Source organism: Erinaceus europaeus, chromosome 5 (assembly GCF_950295315.1).
Source record: "Erinaceus europaeus chromosome 5, mEriEur2.1, whole genome shotgun sequence".
Taxonomy (NCBI): Eukaryota; Metazoa; Chordata; class Mammalia; order Eulipotyphla; family Erinaceidae; genus Erinaceus; species Erinaceus europaeus.
In genome coordinates this window covers 112,378,211-112,393,578 of record NC_080166.1, presented here as the reverse complement: position 1 = coordinate 112,393,578, position 15,368 = coordinate 112,378,211, and the positions used below count along the sequence as shown (strand labels likewise).

Sequence of the window (15,368 nt, the reverse complement as noted above, 5' to 3'; positions counted from 1 at the left end):
TGGACAAACCTCCACTCTTGAACTAAAACAAAAGAACCATATAAGTTCATAATATTGAAATAAAAGCATATTTTATAAAGATTAATTTATTTTTCATATTTTCTTTTAGCCCTTTTCATTTATATGTTTTCATTTACTACTCATGGATTAAAAAATATTTTACTAAAAGACTTTTTAACCTTCAGATTTTCTTTCACTTATAAAGTGAGCTGACAAAAAGCTTTAAGACAAAAGAACCACATTTTAAATAACTGCATAATCAGAGAATAAATCACAAAAACTTGCCATCTTCATGTCGGAGGTACTGGTTTCCACCTCTGTCTCTAGCTAAGGACCATGCCTCTCCTTCATCACTCTCACAGAACTCTACCATGCTGTTCTTATCGAGCTGCACCCATGTACCTTCAGAATTGGTTACCTAGTACATAACAAAAAGCATGATTGATTGGCTTGATTCTTTCTGGATACTCTGGTAGAAAACCAGCTAAAAGTTTCAATGTTTGAATAGTTTAATACTTCCAAAACTTTTCTACCATGAACTTTGTTTCTGAAATTAAGACCACAGCCTGAGGTAAGAAAGAAACAAATAAAAATTCTGAAAAACACTGCTTTTTTTTTTTCAGTTAAAAGAATCATGTTTAAGGTACAAGGGATTAATACTTAAATAAGTTTAAATATTACCACAAAACACATGGCTCTTAATTTTTTTAACCTAAAGTATCCTAATATAGCTTACTCTCTATTATTAAGTTGGTAGTGCAAATAGTGCACCTTGAAAATGACCCTTACACTGAGAAATAGCATGACACACTACATCTTCAAACTAATCAGCTGAGGCAAATACCACAGTTGATTAAAGAGGAATTTTATTTGCTCAAGTTTTCAGTGAGACACATGGATGGGAACAAAGAAATGAAACCTTGTGTAAATATCACATCTCAATATGAATTCATAACAAATATTAATTATCATTAATCCATTATGGTATAATACATTTGTAATAGTGAAATACATATATATATATATAAATATGTATATGTATACAGAAATACTGAACATTTATAAACAAGTCATCTTGTTAATATATTGTTTTCACAAGGATAATTATGAAAATAAAATTATTAGAAAGGAAGCATAGAAAAAAAATGTTAATTCTTTTCAGTATAAGATAAAGAACATCATCATTCAAAAGCCTGGAATAGAAACAGCAACCTTTGGAAGAAAGACATGTTTTTATTGTATTATATTAAGAGTGATTATCTTAGAAGTCATGAAGCTACAAGAATCCATACCTCTCCCACTGCTTTGACTTTGTTTCCCAGAACTAACATTCCAATGGGGATACCTCTAAGGTTAGGGCAGCTTCTGATGTTGTGACCAGACGGTCCTGTCTTCACTACCTTGTACATGCCTGGACCTCCTCTCAAGAACGGCATATCTTGTTCTTGCATTGCTGCTTCTTGCGGGCAGCAGGAGTTTACATCTTTGAAAAACTCATCTGTATTAGTTTTAGGTTCCTGAAAGTTGGAACAAGAGAGGTACAAACAAACAAGAAAATGCAATCTGTCATTACTTTCAGCATAATTTTATTAAGAGCTTTTATATGACAAGTCTACAATATTTCCAACTAAGAGAATACATATCCAAAGAAACCCAAAGAAATAGTCAACACCACTAATATTTCAGCTTTTTCTTGATGAATAGTATTAAAAAACAAGAGAACTACTTAACTATTTTATGTATCACAACTTGAAAAATTCAATAGGGCTAGATTTTACTTTTGTCTTATAATAAAATATTTAGCAACAGGAGTAACAAAACTAATTTACTATGTGAACCACAAGTGAATAATTTTGAATTATGATTATTGTATTACTGTACGGTATTGATTAAACAGTCTAAACCTTTACTTCTTTCTACATTTATCTGTATCAATTATCTACAAGCAAACAATACATAGAAGACTAGAAATTATCTTGAGATAAAGATGAAATTCTGTATAAAATATTGCTATCTCCTAACATTTATTAGTTATGAATTAAATAAGAATGACTACATGATTTTACCAATTCAAATTTTCTTGATAAGAGAACAAGTAAAATGTCTTGCTAGAATTGCTAGGTCACTAAGCAGTGGTATATTCAAACTAGTTAAAGAAAAGAATGATAATATTTTCAGAGAGAGAGAAACTAATATAAAAATTGAAGTTTAAGTACATTTAAAACATGTGAATATAAAAGTTACTTAGAAAATGTTAAGAAAAGAGCAAGTCCAAAATATTCTATTAATTCTGACTGTTCTGATGGAGTTGTTCCCTATGTGAATTCAATAAAGTTAAGTGAGCTGCTGTTCTTCCCACTAATTATAAATGGAGTTGAACTACACTTTAAACCCAGTAATATGGACTCTATAAACTTTTCTGCATTAATTTAAAACAGTAAAAGATGATAACAATGAAGTACTTATTTAAATAGTAAGTTAAAATTAGTTAATATTTAGTGATGCTATGAATAGAATAAAATAAAAACTAACATATTATTATAAAAGATAAAATATTAACTGAATAGCTTTATCCCTAAAGCAGTCTCATACTAACATATAAATATATGCCCTTTAAATAGTAGAAATTGAAAGTAATATCCTAAGGTCAAAAACATACAACTCTGTTAACTCAATATATTGTTGGTCAAGGAAAATTTTAAATCCACCATTCACTTTCACATATGTTATCAATTTCATTATAGTAATGAGTAATCACTAGTGTACTGTATTATATACACAGCTATAAGAATACAAAAAGAGCACTCGGAATAAAAGCAGAGTAAGAGAGGTCTAATAGATGAGTGCTACTATATTTATGAGATTATCAGCAAACATTAAAAAATGTCTAGATGTGAAAGACTAATTTTAACTGAAACATTACATTATTTCATAGATAGGAGAGAGATATTTTAGTCCCATTTACAAATTTTTAAAAAATTATATGATATGGCATCTGAAAGATCATGTGTTTTTTAATAGGCTAGGAAAAAGTACATTTCATAATAATTACAAGATATTCACTGAAAAGCAATTATGAGAACTTTTCTTAAAACTGTTAATATTTTAATGAATAGTTAGTAAGATGTAAAAGCAAAATATATCCAATTTTTATACTACCCAGTATTTATAAAGATTTGATAGACAATACACACAGGATTATGCTTATTCTTAAGCATCATAAAGTACAAATTTTATTTAATACAGAAATTTAAGACACAGGCACCAGTATAAAAAATGGTAAATTGCAATGTTATTTTTCTTTTTAAAATTTTTTTCTAATTTTATTAATTTATTGAATAGAAACAAAGAAATTGAGAAAGGAGGGGAAGATAGAGAGGGAAAGATAGAACTACACCTGCACTGCTTCATCATTAGCAAAACCTCCCCATTGCAGGTGGGGTCAGGGACTTCAACCCTGATTCTTGCCTGTTGTAACAAGTGTGCTCAACTGGGTGTGCCACCACCAGGCCCCTGAAATGTTATTTTTCTTCCTTGATTCCCACTTATTCTAAGATGAATACTCAAAAGGGGATTGTAAAAGGACAGGAAAAATTTGAAGGATCAAAGGTTCAGGGCTGTTTTCACCTAAATAACTCCTGAAAAAAACTATACTACTTGGATGTTATTATTGGATAAACGAGCCCTAAAATTACATACAAAATATTAAAATAAATGTAAATGATTACATTTATATATTTCAGGCAGAAATAACAAGAAAATTATAGGGGAAATTGCAGTACTTATACAGATCTTTACTGCTAAAAAACTGTTATACTAATCATAAGCACAGGCTTTAAAATCTAATGTAAAATTTATTATATGTGCTGAAAAAGCCCAATAATGTATAAGTATCCTTACAGTTAACTCACCTGGGGGAAAAAAGCTTTGGAAGTCCATGATAATACGTCCAAATCCCTGACTCCTTGGCTAGCATTAAAGATATTCTGAGCAACAAAGTTTAAGAAAGAAGAATATCAACAAGGAAAGGGAACAGAGCATCATGTGTTTAAGATGTGTTCATAGTAATAACACTGTTCTGCATTCTAGCCGCACTGCAATGAAATATTCTACTAAAGAGAAAGCCACCTGAGAACGTCACACAACAATGAAATTCTGATAAATACTTCTATCCAAAGCTCTCCATGGATATAGTGTGTCATGCCATTTATTAAAATTAAGAGCCAAATATTGGTATAAAGCTTGACAATTTATGCAAAAGCGAAACTTTAAAACTCTTTTAAATGATGACATATCTATGTCAATACAAGCCAGTTGTGTTTAATGAATACAGGCTGCTGTCTTATAAAGAAAGTGAATAAAGTAGATTAGATGGATTTGATATTAGTAAGATGGTGAAGTAATTAGCTGTTACTTCTGAAAGTACAAAAGAAAAAAAATGAATAGAAGGGAAAAATAAATCACATTTAATTTTTCTTCATTATATAAATTAAAAATAAAAAGCCAACTAAATAAAGGCACTGAAACTATTAGCAAGTTTTTAAAGAAAAACAAAGAAAAAAACCCCATATAACCAAAATGTCTTGTCAAGAGTAGGGTAGTTTTCTCCATCTTCAAAGTTATCAAAATACACATAGTATTTTGGATTTTTCTGGCAAAGTCTAAAAACATGTTATTAAAGTATAACCATTCATAGTGGCCTGGGTCTCTGAAAATTCAACATTTTCTTAAATTGTCTCAATGAGAGTTTAAACAGTATCCATTTTATATAAATGCATTATACTACTGATCTACACTTATCTGATCTAGAACTAAAAATTTTTTCCAATGATTATCAATTACACACTTTTGTTACTTGTGTAAATACTATGATGAATGGTTATTCTGAATAAGGATATTCAAATGGTAATAAAAGTTGTTACCACTCATAATTTTAGCACAAAGGAAATAGTTCTGAGACAACTACAAATCAATTTTGACAATGAGAATTTACTTGCTATTCTCTATTTCTACATTTCCCTCTAGAACAAATGTACATGGGCAACTGTTGTAGAATATTTGAATACATACACATAAGATAATTCAGAAATACAAGACATATACAAGTCAGAAACAAAAAGCTTCTAATAATACACCTACCAAATACAAAATAACAAAATTAATCCTTACATTTAAGAATGAATGGACTAGGTTCTTGCTTTTTACATAAAGTACATAAACACAAATTGCAAAACATTTGAAACTGTATTTGGTGGGTGGGGAGTGGTAAAGATGTCTTTATAGGCCATCGATGAATATAAGAATTGTAGGAATATTTGAAAAATGGCTTTTTTCATTCACAGGAAATACTGGTCCAGACTTTTTAACATAAAATATATCAAGGTATTTTTTAGTATTTTATATTTTAGCAGAATTTTTCTAGTATTAAAATCTACTGAATTTGGTGATCAGTTTGGCATGAAAAAACATCATTGTTCTCTTAAAATTTTGTAAATCACAATAAAATCACTAAAAAGAGAAAAAAGTAAAGGCAGAAAAGAAAACAATGTGAAAGGCAATGTAGTAACTAAATTTTATCTAGATACATAAATTTAAAGTCTGAACCTGTCTTTTATTAAATGTACAAACATAAGTATATCCTGAGACTGAGTAAACATGTTTGATACATTAACCTGCACTAGTTTAATATAAAATATTTTCAAAATGTGATGTATAATTAAAATAGAATTTACCAAGTATCAAAACTGAAAAATTAGCAAGCAAGAGATTAAAAATAAAATATGCTCACATAGTTCTTGCAAACATTATTAGAAAGTTTATAAATCTTATGAAGATAATAATTTAAGAATTCTTCTTCTTCTAGCGTTTGCCATTTAAGAATTAATGTCTTACTATTAAATATGTCAAGTTGATTTTATATCATAAGTTTACAGATTCATATAAACATTCTATAGGTATATAATTATGAATTTAGACACATCTAAAATAATCTCTACTATAAGAGTTGCTTAGAAAATTAAAGCATGTAAAAAATCTTAACTAAATTAATGAGCACCAAGTTCTAACTCAAAACTCATTATCTTTCAAAGTATATAAGAGTCAATAGATGAATATTAGTAGTAAAAGTGTCACTGAACATACTAAATATTGCAAATAATAATCATTTGATTTTGATAGGTAAACATAGTATAATGATTACCAGTTTTAAAAATCAATTTGTTTATTTCTGCTAATTATGTTTCAACTGTCAATTGTCTTTTCTTGTTATGAAACTTAAAATACTGAACTAAATTATGAAGTGAATCTTTCAATGAGTCAATCAGCCTTATTGCTGATGATGCATTAAATCAACACTGTTTTACTAATGTTAAAAAAAACACAGGTTTTAGATATATAGATATATAACTCTACTAACAAAACTAAGAAATTTGCAGTTATATTAAAGCTGTGAGTACAGATATCATTTATTATCCTAAAAGAATGCATTAGACATAAAGTACAGGAAATATTTGTTGTTTTTACCAGTTATTCTGGTAATGCTATACAAGGGCCTACCAAATATTTCCCTTTTATCTTTTTTTCAAATCTCTGGGGTCCCTAAACATGCAAATGTAAATGCACTTTCTACATGTGAACACCAATCAGCCTAAGTAGGTAGAAAGTGCTTTATTATATAGGATACTAAGAGACACAAACTGCCTCTGCAAGAATTCAGATAACATGGAAGATTATAAAAACATTTAAAAATACATCTTCAGTACCATTTACTTTCCTTGATACCATCTATTACATTCAACTTCACTGATAATGTTGGAAGATACAAATCTTGACAAAGCAGTTGAAGAAATGGGTCTGTAAGTTTCAAATCACTAATATCTCCTATTATAGAAGAAACTTGTTTTCAAAATAAATAAATAAATAAATAAATAAGCTCTAGTTTAAGTAGTCAAGCATCCCATATTTGTACATAATTGATTTTCTGTTTCTATGTCATCATTGCCAAAGAAAATATCCTACTAATATACATTTTGTAATTTTGAGACAGGTCCATATGATCTTTAGTATATCACAGTAGTGATCCTCATTCATCAAGTTAGTTTAAAAGTACTTGCATTTGATTTTCCAATTCTAGAAAGTGTTATGTAGCTTATATTTGTATTTCTATTTATCTTTAAACTAGATTAAGATAAAAATGTTTAAAAACAGACTTTGAAATCACATCAACTGAGTTTCAGAACCAGCTTCAGCACTTTCTGTTGTGACATGGCAAAGTAGTTTTTTACTGGAAAATTAGAAAAATAAAGTACCTAATATCACAAGATCACACTGTTAATTAAATGACAAAATCAAGGTAAGAATGTATGAATCAGATTATTTTAAGTAGAATGCTTAAATCAAATGTCAAGAATTACATTTTAATACTTGGCAAATGTTGAAAATCTAACATAAGCAAGAATTAGTATTTAATCATTTAAAAGAAACAGATATGAATAAGGAGGGAATTTCAGTGAATCCTCACCATTAAGGAACTTAATACAGTAATAAAAAATACAAATATAAACAGACTAAAGACAAGAAAAAAATAAGTTAAATATATTGGGTAGCTAGAGAAAGAAGAAACCTTTTATATTTCCACAAAGTGCTATGTAAAAATGAAATGGAAAATCAAATTTCCTTTTACTTACTTTCCATTCCAATACTCTGTTTCCACTTATATCAGCTATTTATCAGTTCCCAAAGCATAATTCTATAACTATGGATTTTGATATGTTTAGAAATTACTTCACTTTTCCTAGTAACTATTCTTTGATATTTCCTAACTTTTTAACTTTATGAGTCATCAATAATGATTTGATAACTAAAGCATTATTGTTAAGTACAAGAAAAAATATCAACAGAAATTTTTGGGACTGGTCAACTAGGAAAATGTTAGAAAAATTAAGAGAAAAAGACGTTAGTAGAAGTATTGTAGGTTTATGAAATAACAGATTCTAAGATGTAAAAAAACCTGAATGTGTGCTCAAAAAAAAGGACAAGGTGGTTTTAGTATCTCATGAATGGTTCACAAAAACAATTTGTATTATTCATTTATGTATCCTTTCTGTTCTCACTGATGTAACCTTTATCAAATCACTTTACAGAGGTCAAAAATAATTTATAGGACAGCTGATGTCACTTGAATTCAATTTTTTATTTGCCTATGACAGGTGGCTGTCTGCCACACCTACTACCACCTAAAGTCTTCCTTTACCATCGGGTATTGTGTCCCCAAAGTCCTCTCGGTGCCCCCAACCTTCCCCCTTTAATGACATTGGCTCTGCTCAAAGTTAGTCTAAATTTCACCCTCAGTTTTCCGTTTCTTTGTTTCTTAAGTTACACCTATTGGGAGATGGTGTCAAAAACATAAGCATTATAATAGCTAGCGCTATTTCATCTCTAAATTAGAGAAAACTAAAGTGCTAAGTCAGAGTTAAATTTTAAATTAGGATTATTTCTTAATCATAATATTTAAGTAGAATTCTTGCTAGACTCGAAAATTATTGTTATTTTCCACCAAAGCACTGCTAGGCTCTGGCTTATAGTGATACTGGGGTTAAACCTGGGGCCTCAAAGCCTCAGGTAGGAAGGTCTTTTGCATGAACACTATGCTTTCTCCTCAGACGGAGGCATCACCAAATATAGCTGATGTATGTATCTATAACAAAAACAAGAGTTCTGGGGACTGGGCAGCACACTCAGGTTAGCACACATCATATCACCATGTGTAAGGACCCAGGATGGAGCCCCCACTCCCCAACTGAGGGGGGACAGTTTATTAGTGGTGAAGCAGGTGCAGGTATCTATCTTTCTCTCTTCCTATCTGTCGTCCCTCCACTTCTCAATTTTTCTCTGATTTATCAGATAAAATAGGGGGGAAAAGGGGGGGAAATGGCTGTTGGAAGCAGTGGACTGATAGTGTTGGCTTGGAGTCACAGCAATAGCCCTGGTGGTAATAAAAAAATAAAAACAAGAGTTCTACAATTTGTTTTCAGTGGATATTTGATCAGCAGCTAAGATTCCCTTATGTTTTATTTTCTGTCATAGCAGTTCAAAATTCCAACCAGTATTTCATGTTTTTTGGTTCTTTGAATTTATGGGGAGAGGAAAGGGAATACAAAATGGATCCATCCAGTAGTCTTCTTTGGGCCTTTGTTACACAAAAAAACTAAAAAAAAAGGGAGTTCCAACTGAAGGTTTTGCTTGCTTCTTTTATTAAATTCCCTCAATCTTTTATCCCTCTTCCAAAACATACCTCCAGGGGCTAGGCAGTGGTGCATCTGGTTAAGCGCACACCTGGTACTAAGGGCACAGACCTTAGCAAGGATCAGGGTTTAAATCCCTGGCTCCTACAAGGGGTCACTTCACAAGCTGCGAAGCAGGTCTGCAGGAGTCTTTCTTCTCCCTCTCTATCTCTCCCTCTTCTCTGAATTTCCTTCTGTCCTACCCAATAAAATGGACCTCCGCAAAAAAAAAAAAAAAAGGCCACCAGGAGTAGTAGATTCACAGTGCTGGCACCAAGTCCCAGTGATAACCCTGAAGGCAAAAAACAAATAAAACAATAATAACAAAAACCCAAAAGCAAAACAAACAAAAAATCTACTATCATACATATCCTCTCCTTCACATAAATAATTACCCAAATATATCCTTAATATTTAATAGATTTCCTCTTTGTTCAGTCTTGACACTTCTTGCCTCTATTTTGACCTTCCCCCTTCCTTTTCTTTTCTTTTTATTTTCTTCTCACCTGAGCACTGGTCAGCTCTGGCTTATGATGGTGCTAGGGATTGATCCTGGACCTTAGTTCCCCTCAGGCATGAAAGACTTATTGGAATATAATTAAAATACGCCTACTAGCTATCTACAAAATGGAGACCCCCTCAACTCTTCACTTGCACTATTCCAGCCTTTAGCTTCATGATTAGTCAACAACTTGTTTGGCTTTATATGTTAGCTCTCTTTTCAGCCACCAGGTTCCAGATAGTTTTGTCAGTGTTTCCTTTTTATAAATAAATAAAAAGAATAAATTTTAAAAAAAGTTGCTAAAAAAAAAAAACTGGTTGCATAGCCATTATGCTAACTCCACAGCACCCCACCCCCACTGCTTTTTTCTCTCCCGTTGCCTTCCTTTTACTTATAATGATCTTGAGTCACTACGATCCCTAAAATAAAAACCTTAGACTAAATGATATCAGATAATCTGAGCTATTTACAATTATTTAGTCATGTTGGCATAAAGAAAACCTAGAGAATGCCAGAAGTCACTTCATTTTACTCTTTATGTCCAATATTTTGCACAGAGATTTTTTTTAAGTGGGTGTAATGTCGTCATTCACATTCTAATGTAAACCTACCAGTGTAGTATTTTTCTCTTTTACCTGTTTTACTGCCTATTCTTTTTGATAGCAAGAGGCTACTTATTATAAATGATCTGAGATGGGTTCTAAAAACACCAAACAACAAAGCATCAATGTTCCAAAGCAAAACTATAAGAACTAGAATTTCAATAAATCATTTGTTATTCTTCATTTTATCTTTACTCTCCTATCTGTGTCTGTGTGAATTATCTTCCTATTCTAAAAACACAGCCTCAAATGAATAAAAAAAAGGAATTAGCAGGAAATTTTTGTGCTGAGGCAAGAAGTATGTTCTAATCTATATAATGATTTATTAGACTTGAAACATTAAATTGATCAGATTTTAAATATAAACAACAAAACAGCAGTTGTTATCGCACCACATTTTTTTATAATATAAAAAATAGATAATATATGAAAAAAAGTTTCAACACATTTTAGGCGAACTTTCTAGACAGTTGACACCTTATTATTTATCTTGCACTGCAAGTGCACTTGCACTTTTGCAGAGTGTCAAAATCTTTTTATGGTGTTTGGCAGAGGCACACCTGGTACAATGCCCATATTATAACATGAAGGATCTGAGTTCAAGCCATTGGCCCCAAGCTGCAAGGGAGAGTTAAACAAATAGTGCTGCAGGAGTCTTTCTCTCTCCTTTTCTAGCTCCCTCATCCCTGTTAATTTCTCTGTGTATCCCTATGAAATAAATATTTTTTAAAAATAATTTTTATATTAATTGATTAAGTAATTTTTTGTTGCTGCTGGCTTTCACTGCTCTAGATAAACTTTTTAAGGTAGAAAAAGAGATGAGTTGTAAAATAGTTTATCTGGATGTTATACTTGCTTTGCAGTATGTATGACCCAAGATCAAGTCCAGACTCCATTATACTTGAAGAATCTACCCTTTCTACTTGTGTCTGTCTCTATCCAAGAAAGTAGGTCTGGACAGTGAAACTCCAGTTGTGAAAGAGAGGGAGAGGGAGACGGAGAGGGAGAGGGAGAGAGAGAGAGAAACAGAAAAGACAAGAAAGAAAATAGGAAAAATACCACAGTACTGAAACTTCCCTCAGAGTGGTAGGTACCAGGCTCAAACCCTGGCTGTGTGCATAGCAAAGCAGGCACACTACATGGTGAGCTATGTCATCAGCCTCTTGTTTTTAGATTAAAATTGAGAAGTTATGATTTGTTTACTAAAGTTTTCATGTCTTAACTAAAGATTTGTCACTGTTTGCTTAACATCTATAATGTAGGACAATACTTCAAATTGTATCAAGTATCTAATAATAAAAAACCTATCTCTTATAACTATATAATTATAAAACATATACAAAAGAAAATAAGTACAAGGATAAGTTTAATAATTTCTAAAGAATTATCTTGTAGGATCTGAGAGGTGGAACATCCAGCTAGGTGCATACATTAGCATTCACAAGTACCCAGGTTTGAAGCCCCCCACCCCAAATGCAGGAGAAGAAGCTACAATTACAGTATAGCAGGTCTGTAGGCGTCTCTCTTTATCTCTCAATCTATATCTCCTTCTATTCTCTCAGATTTTCTCTGTTCAATCAAATAAAATAGAAGGGAAAAAAACAGTCACAGGGAACATAGATTCATGGTGCTTGAGCTCCAATGATGACCCTTGTGACAAAAATAAATAAATAAATACGAAAATATCTTGTAGAACATTACTCTAGACTACCAACGTAAAAAACAATGCACCGCACGGTTTCATATACAAAAGTAGCCTTAGGGGCCAGGAGATGCACACCCAGTTAAGCACACATAGTACTAGTACTAGGATCCAGGTTCAAGCCCCTGCTGCCCCCCTGCAGGGAGAATGCTTCAGGAGCAGTGAATCAGGTCTGTAGGTGTCTCATCTTTCTCTCTCCCTCTCTATATCCCTCCTTATCTCTCAATTTCTCTCTGTCCTATCCAATAAAATGGAAAAAAAAAAAGCAGTGGATTTGTAGTGCTGGCACCAAGCCCCAGCTATTAATAACTCTGTAGGCAAAAAAAAAAAAAAAAGAAGAAGAAGAAGAAAGAAAAAGAAAAAACAAAGGTAACCTTATATGCAGATTATGAAGAAATTCAGGTCTTTAAAATACAATAGTAAAAAAAATTCTGGTTCTATTTACTAGTCATAATAGAAGGTGTACATGTGGTTTTAAAAAAGAAAAGAAAAAGACATTTTCTTCTTAATAAACAGAATTCTCTTACTTACAAAAATATACTTCAACAAAAACATGATAGTAAAAGAAGACAAAACACAAAATACACACACATACACACAAAAGACAACTATTTTATACATGCTTTAGAACAGACTATTGAATCACTATATATAGAATTCATTAATAATAGCAATGTGAATATGAAAGAGGAGGTATATGAACATGTCTCATTTCCTGTCACTTTAAGAGAAATTCAGTGAGCAGAATTTTAAGTTACTACTTCTTTTTTAAGATGGGTCCTAATAACTGTCAATAGGCTCTGCCTTCCAAACTCCACCTTTATTACATAGAAACCACCAAGTTTTCAAGCACTTATAAAATAGGAGTTATTTAGTTGTGATTTATCTCAGAACTGAGAAGGCTTAATTAAAGAAAGTCCTTTAAATGAGAAAAGAGTATACCTATAACATTTTCAAAACCATCTTTTACTTACGTCAACAGGCACCAGAAGACTCTTGCCAAGATGTTGATTAAAAGAAAGGCACCAGGCTTCAGTGTAGCCATTCATGTTAGGAACATATTTCTTTATTGTCTCATCATTCAGTCTTAGCCATACACCATCATCATTGTGGATCTATGAGAAATAAGCAACAAGAACAAGCCATGCCCTCCTTTAACTCCTATGCAGCTAGCATAGCTATAAAGCAAACATAGTAGATGACATAGAAATTAAGAATCTAGTTCCTGCAAATGCTACTACTTATGAGAGAATCCTAAAGAAAATAAATATGGGTGGGGTATAGCATAATGATTATGTAAACAGACTCTAATGCCTGAGACTCCAAGATTCAATCTCCATAGCATCATAAACCAGAGCTAAGCAGTGCTCAGGTTTAAAAAATATATATGGCAAGTAATGTCACAGCAATATGAAAATTTACAAGGGGATATCATAAAAACAATGGTACTTAACATTAAAGCACAAAAATAAAATCACACTTAAGAGAAACAGTCTAAACAGTAAAATTAAATGTTACTGAGAGAAGTACAGGTTTCCCTCTCAATTTAGATTTTAATAATCAGAGGTTAATTGGTTGTATTACTGTACAAAGTTAAAGCAATACAACAAAATTTAAAAAATTTAAGAAAAACTATACCTATTTTTGTAAGTTCTTATAGATGTTCTAAGCATTATGCAGTTTCTTTCATGTTAAAAATATAATTGTCTATGTTTAATGATAAAAAATAAAAATGTTTGAAACTCAAACCTTAAAAAAATATTCTGTAAAATAATTTTCCAAACACTGTCCAAGCTACTTAGAACATTCTGCAAATTCAGTAATCTTAAATTGTGAAAATAAAGTAATGCAAGTATTTTTCTGACCAAAATTTATTTAGTGTTTTTTTTTTAAACAAATTACCTCATCAATGAAAGTGATTGTTCCATTGACTTTCACTATGCCTATCTGCTCACTCTGAAGGGATGGGTGGCTTCGGATCCGGAGTCCTGCACTATCCTTGGCCACAAACTTTCGAATCTGAGAAAGTTAAAGACATTGGGGAGGAGATGTGAATGGTTTACAGTATGGTTGTTGACACATAAGTATATCAGTACCCCATAGTAGCAAATAAAAATAATAAGGAGAAGTAAAGCAAGACAGGATAACAGGGGGAAATCACAGAATAAAGTAAAATAGAGATCTTAGAGAAAAATGAAACAGATTTGAAAGTATTATCATCCTGAAAAATCTTAAAAGTAATTGTAGCTGGTTACCCTCTGCAAATAGAAATAATTTATATTTATAACCATGTAAATGCTGTTATTTATGAGCATTTTCTTTATGCATTTTCCCTATTGTACTTAAAAGCAATAACTTAAGTTATGCCTGCAAGCTGAAAAACGTACATTTAGCATTATCATATGGACATGTATCATATATATATATATATATATATATGTATATATATTTTTTTTTTGCTTTGAGGGTTATCACTGTGATCAGTGGAATTCATTGCTCCTGTCAGCCATTTTTTCTTTCTCTTTTTTATTGAATAGCACAGAGAGGAATTGAGAGAGGAAGCGGAGACAGAGAGGGAGAAAGAAATATGGCCACCTACAGACCTGCTTCACTGCTTATAAAGCATCCCCACTGTAGTTGGGGACCAGGAGCTCAAACCCAGATCCCTGTGTGGGTCTTCGCACTTAGTATTATATGCACTTAACCATGTGCACCACTGCCTGGCCCCCTTTTAGGTATACTTTCTAGAAGAGTATTCTTCAGTAAATTATAGTAATTCTATGGATATAATTTATAGCAACTGTGATATAAAAGTTTGCTTTTTTTTTTTAAGATGTATTTACTGTGGGCTGGGCAGTAACGCAGTGGGTTAAGTACACATGATGAAAAGCACAAGGACCAGCGCAAGAATCTCAGTTCAAGCCCCTGGCTCCTCACCTGCAGGGGGATTGCTTCATAAGTGGTAAAGCAGGTCTGCAGGTGTCTATCTTTCTCTCCCCCTTTCTGTCTTCCCCTCCTCTCTTGATTTCTCTTTCCTATTCAGCAATAACAGCAGCAATGACAATAATAAGAAGGACAACCAAAATGGGAGGAAAAAGGGCCTCCAGTAGTGGATTCTTAGTACAGGCACTGAGCCCCAGTGATGACCCTGGAGGCAAAAAAAAAAGTGTATTTACTTACTGATAAGAGAAAATTAAAAAGAAAGAAAGAAAGAAAGACAAGAAAAGAGAATCAGTGGAACACTCTGTCACATGAGATGCTAAGGAAGAAATTCAGAAGTA

The 15,368-nt window shown here is 31.9% G+C and overlaps 1 protein-coding gene across 12 annotated transcripts in view; it reads right to left on the bottom strand.

Moving 5' to 3' along the window:
• Nucleotides 1-15,368, bottom strand: part of MYCBP2 (MYC binding protein 2) — a 238,289-nt gene that overhangs the window by 69,093 nt on the left and 153,828 nt on the right. For 9 of the 12 annotated variants that reach the window (XM_060191609.1, XM_060191610.1, XM_060191613.1 and 6 more), the window contains 5 exons: nt 13,990-14,106; nt 13,062-13,202; nt 3,912-3,986; nt 1,293-1,517; nt 286-418 (listed from right to left, as the gene is read on the bottom strand). In XM_060191609.1, coding sequence (XP_060047592.1) covers nt 286-418; nt 1,293-1,517; nt 3,912-3,986; nt 13,062-13,202; nt 13,990-14,106 — 691 coding nt within the window. The remainder of the gene's footprint in view (nt 1-285; nt 419-1,292; nt 1,518-3,911; nt 3,987-13,061; nt 13,203-13,989; nt 14,107-15,368) is intronic. The other 3 variants (XM_060191612.1, XM_007528986.3, XM_060191618.1) reach the window with 2 other exon arrangements.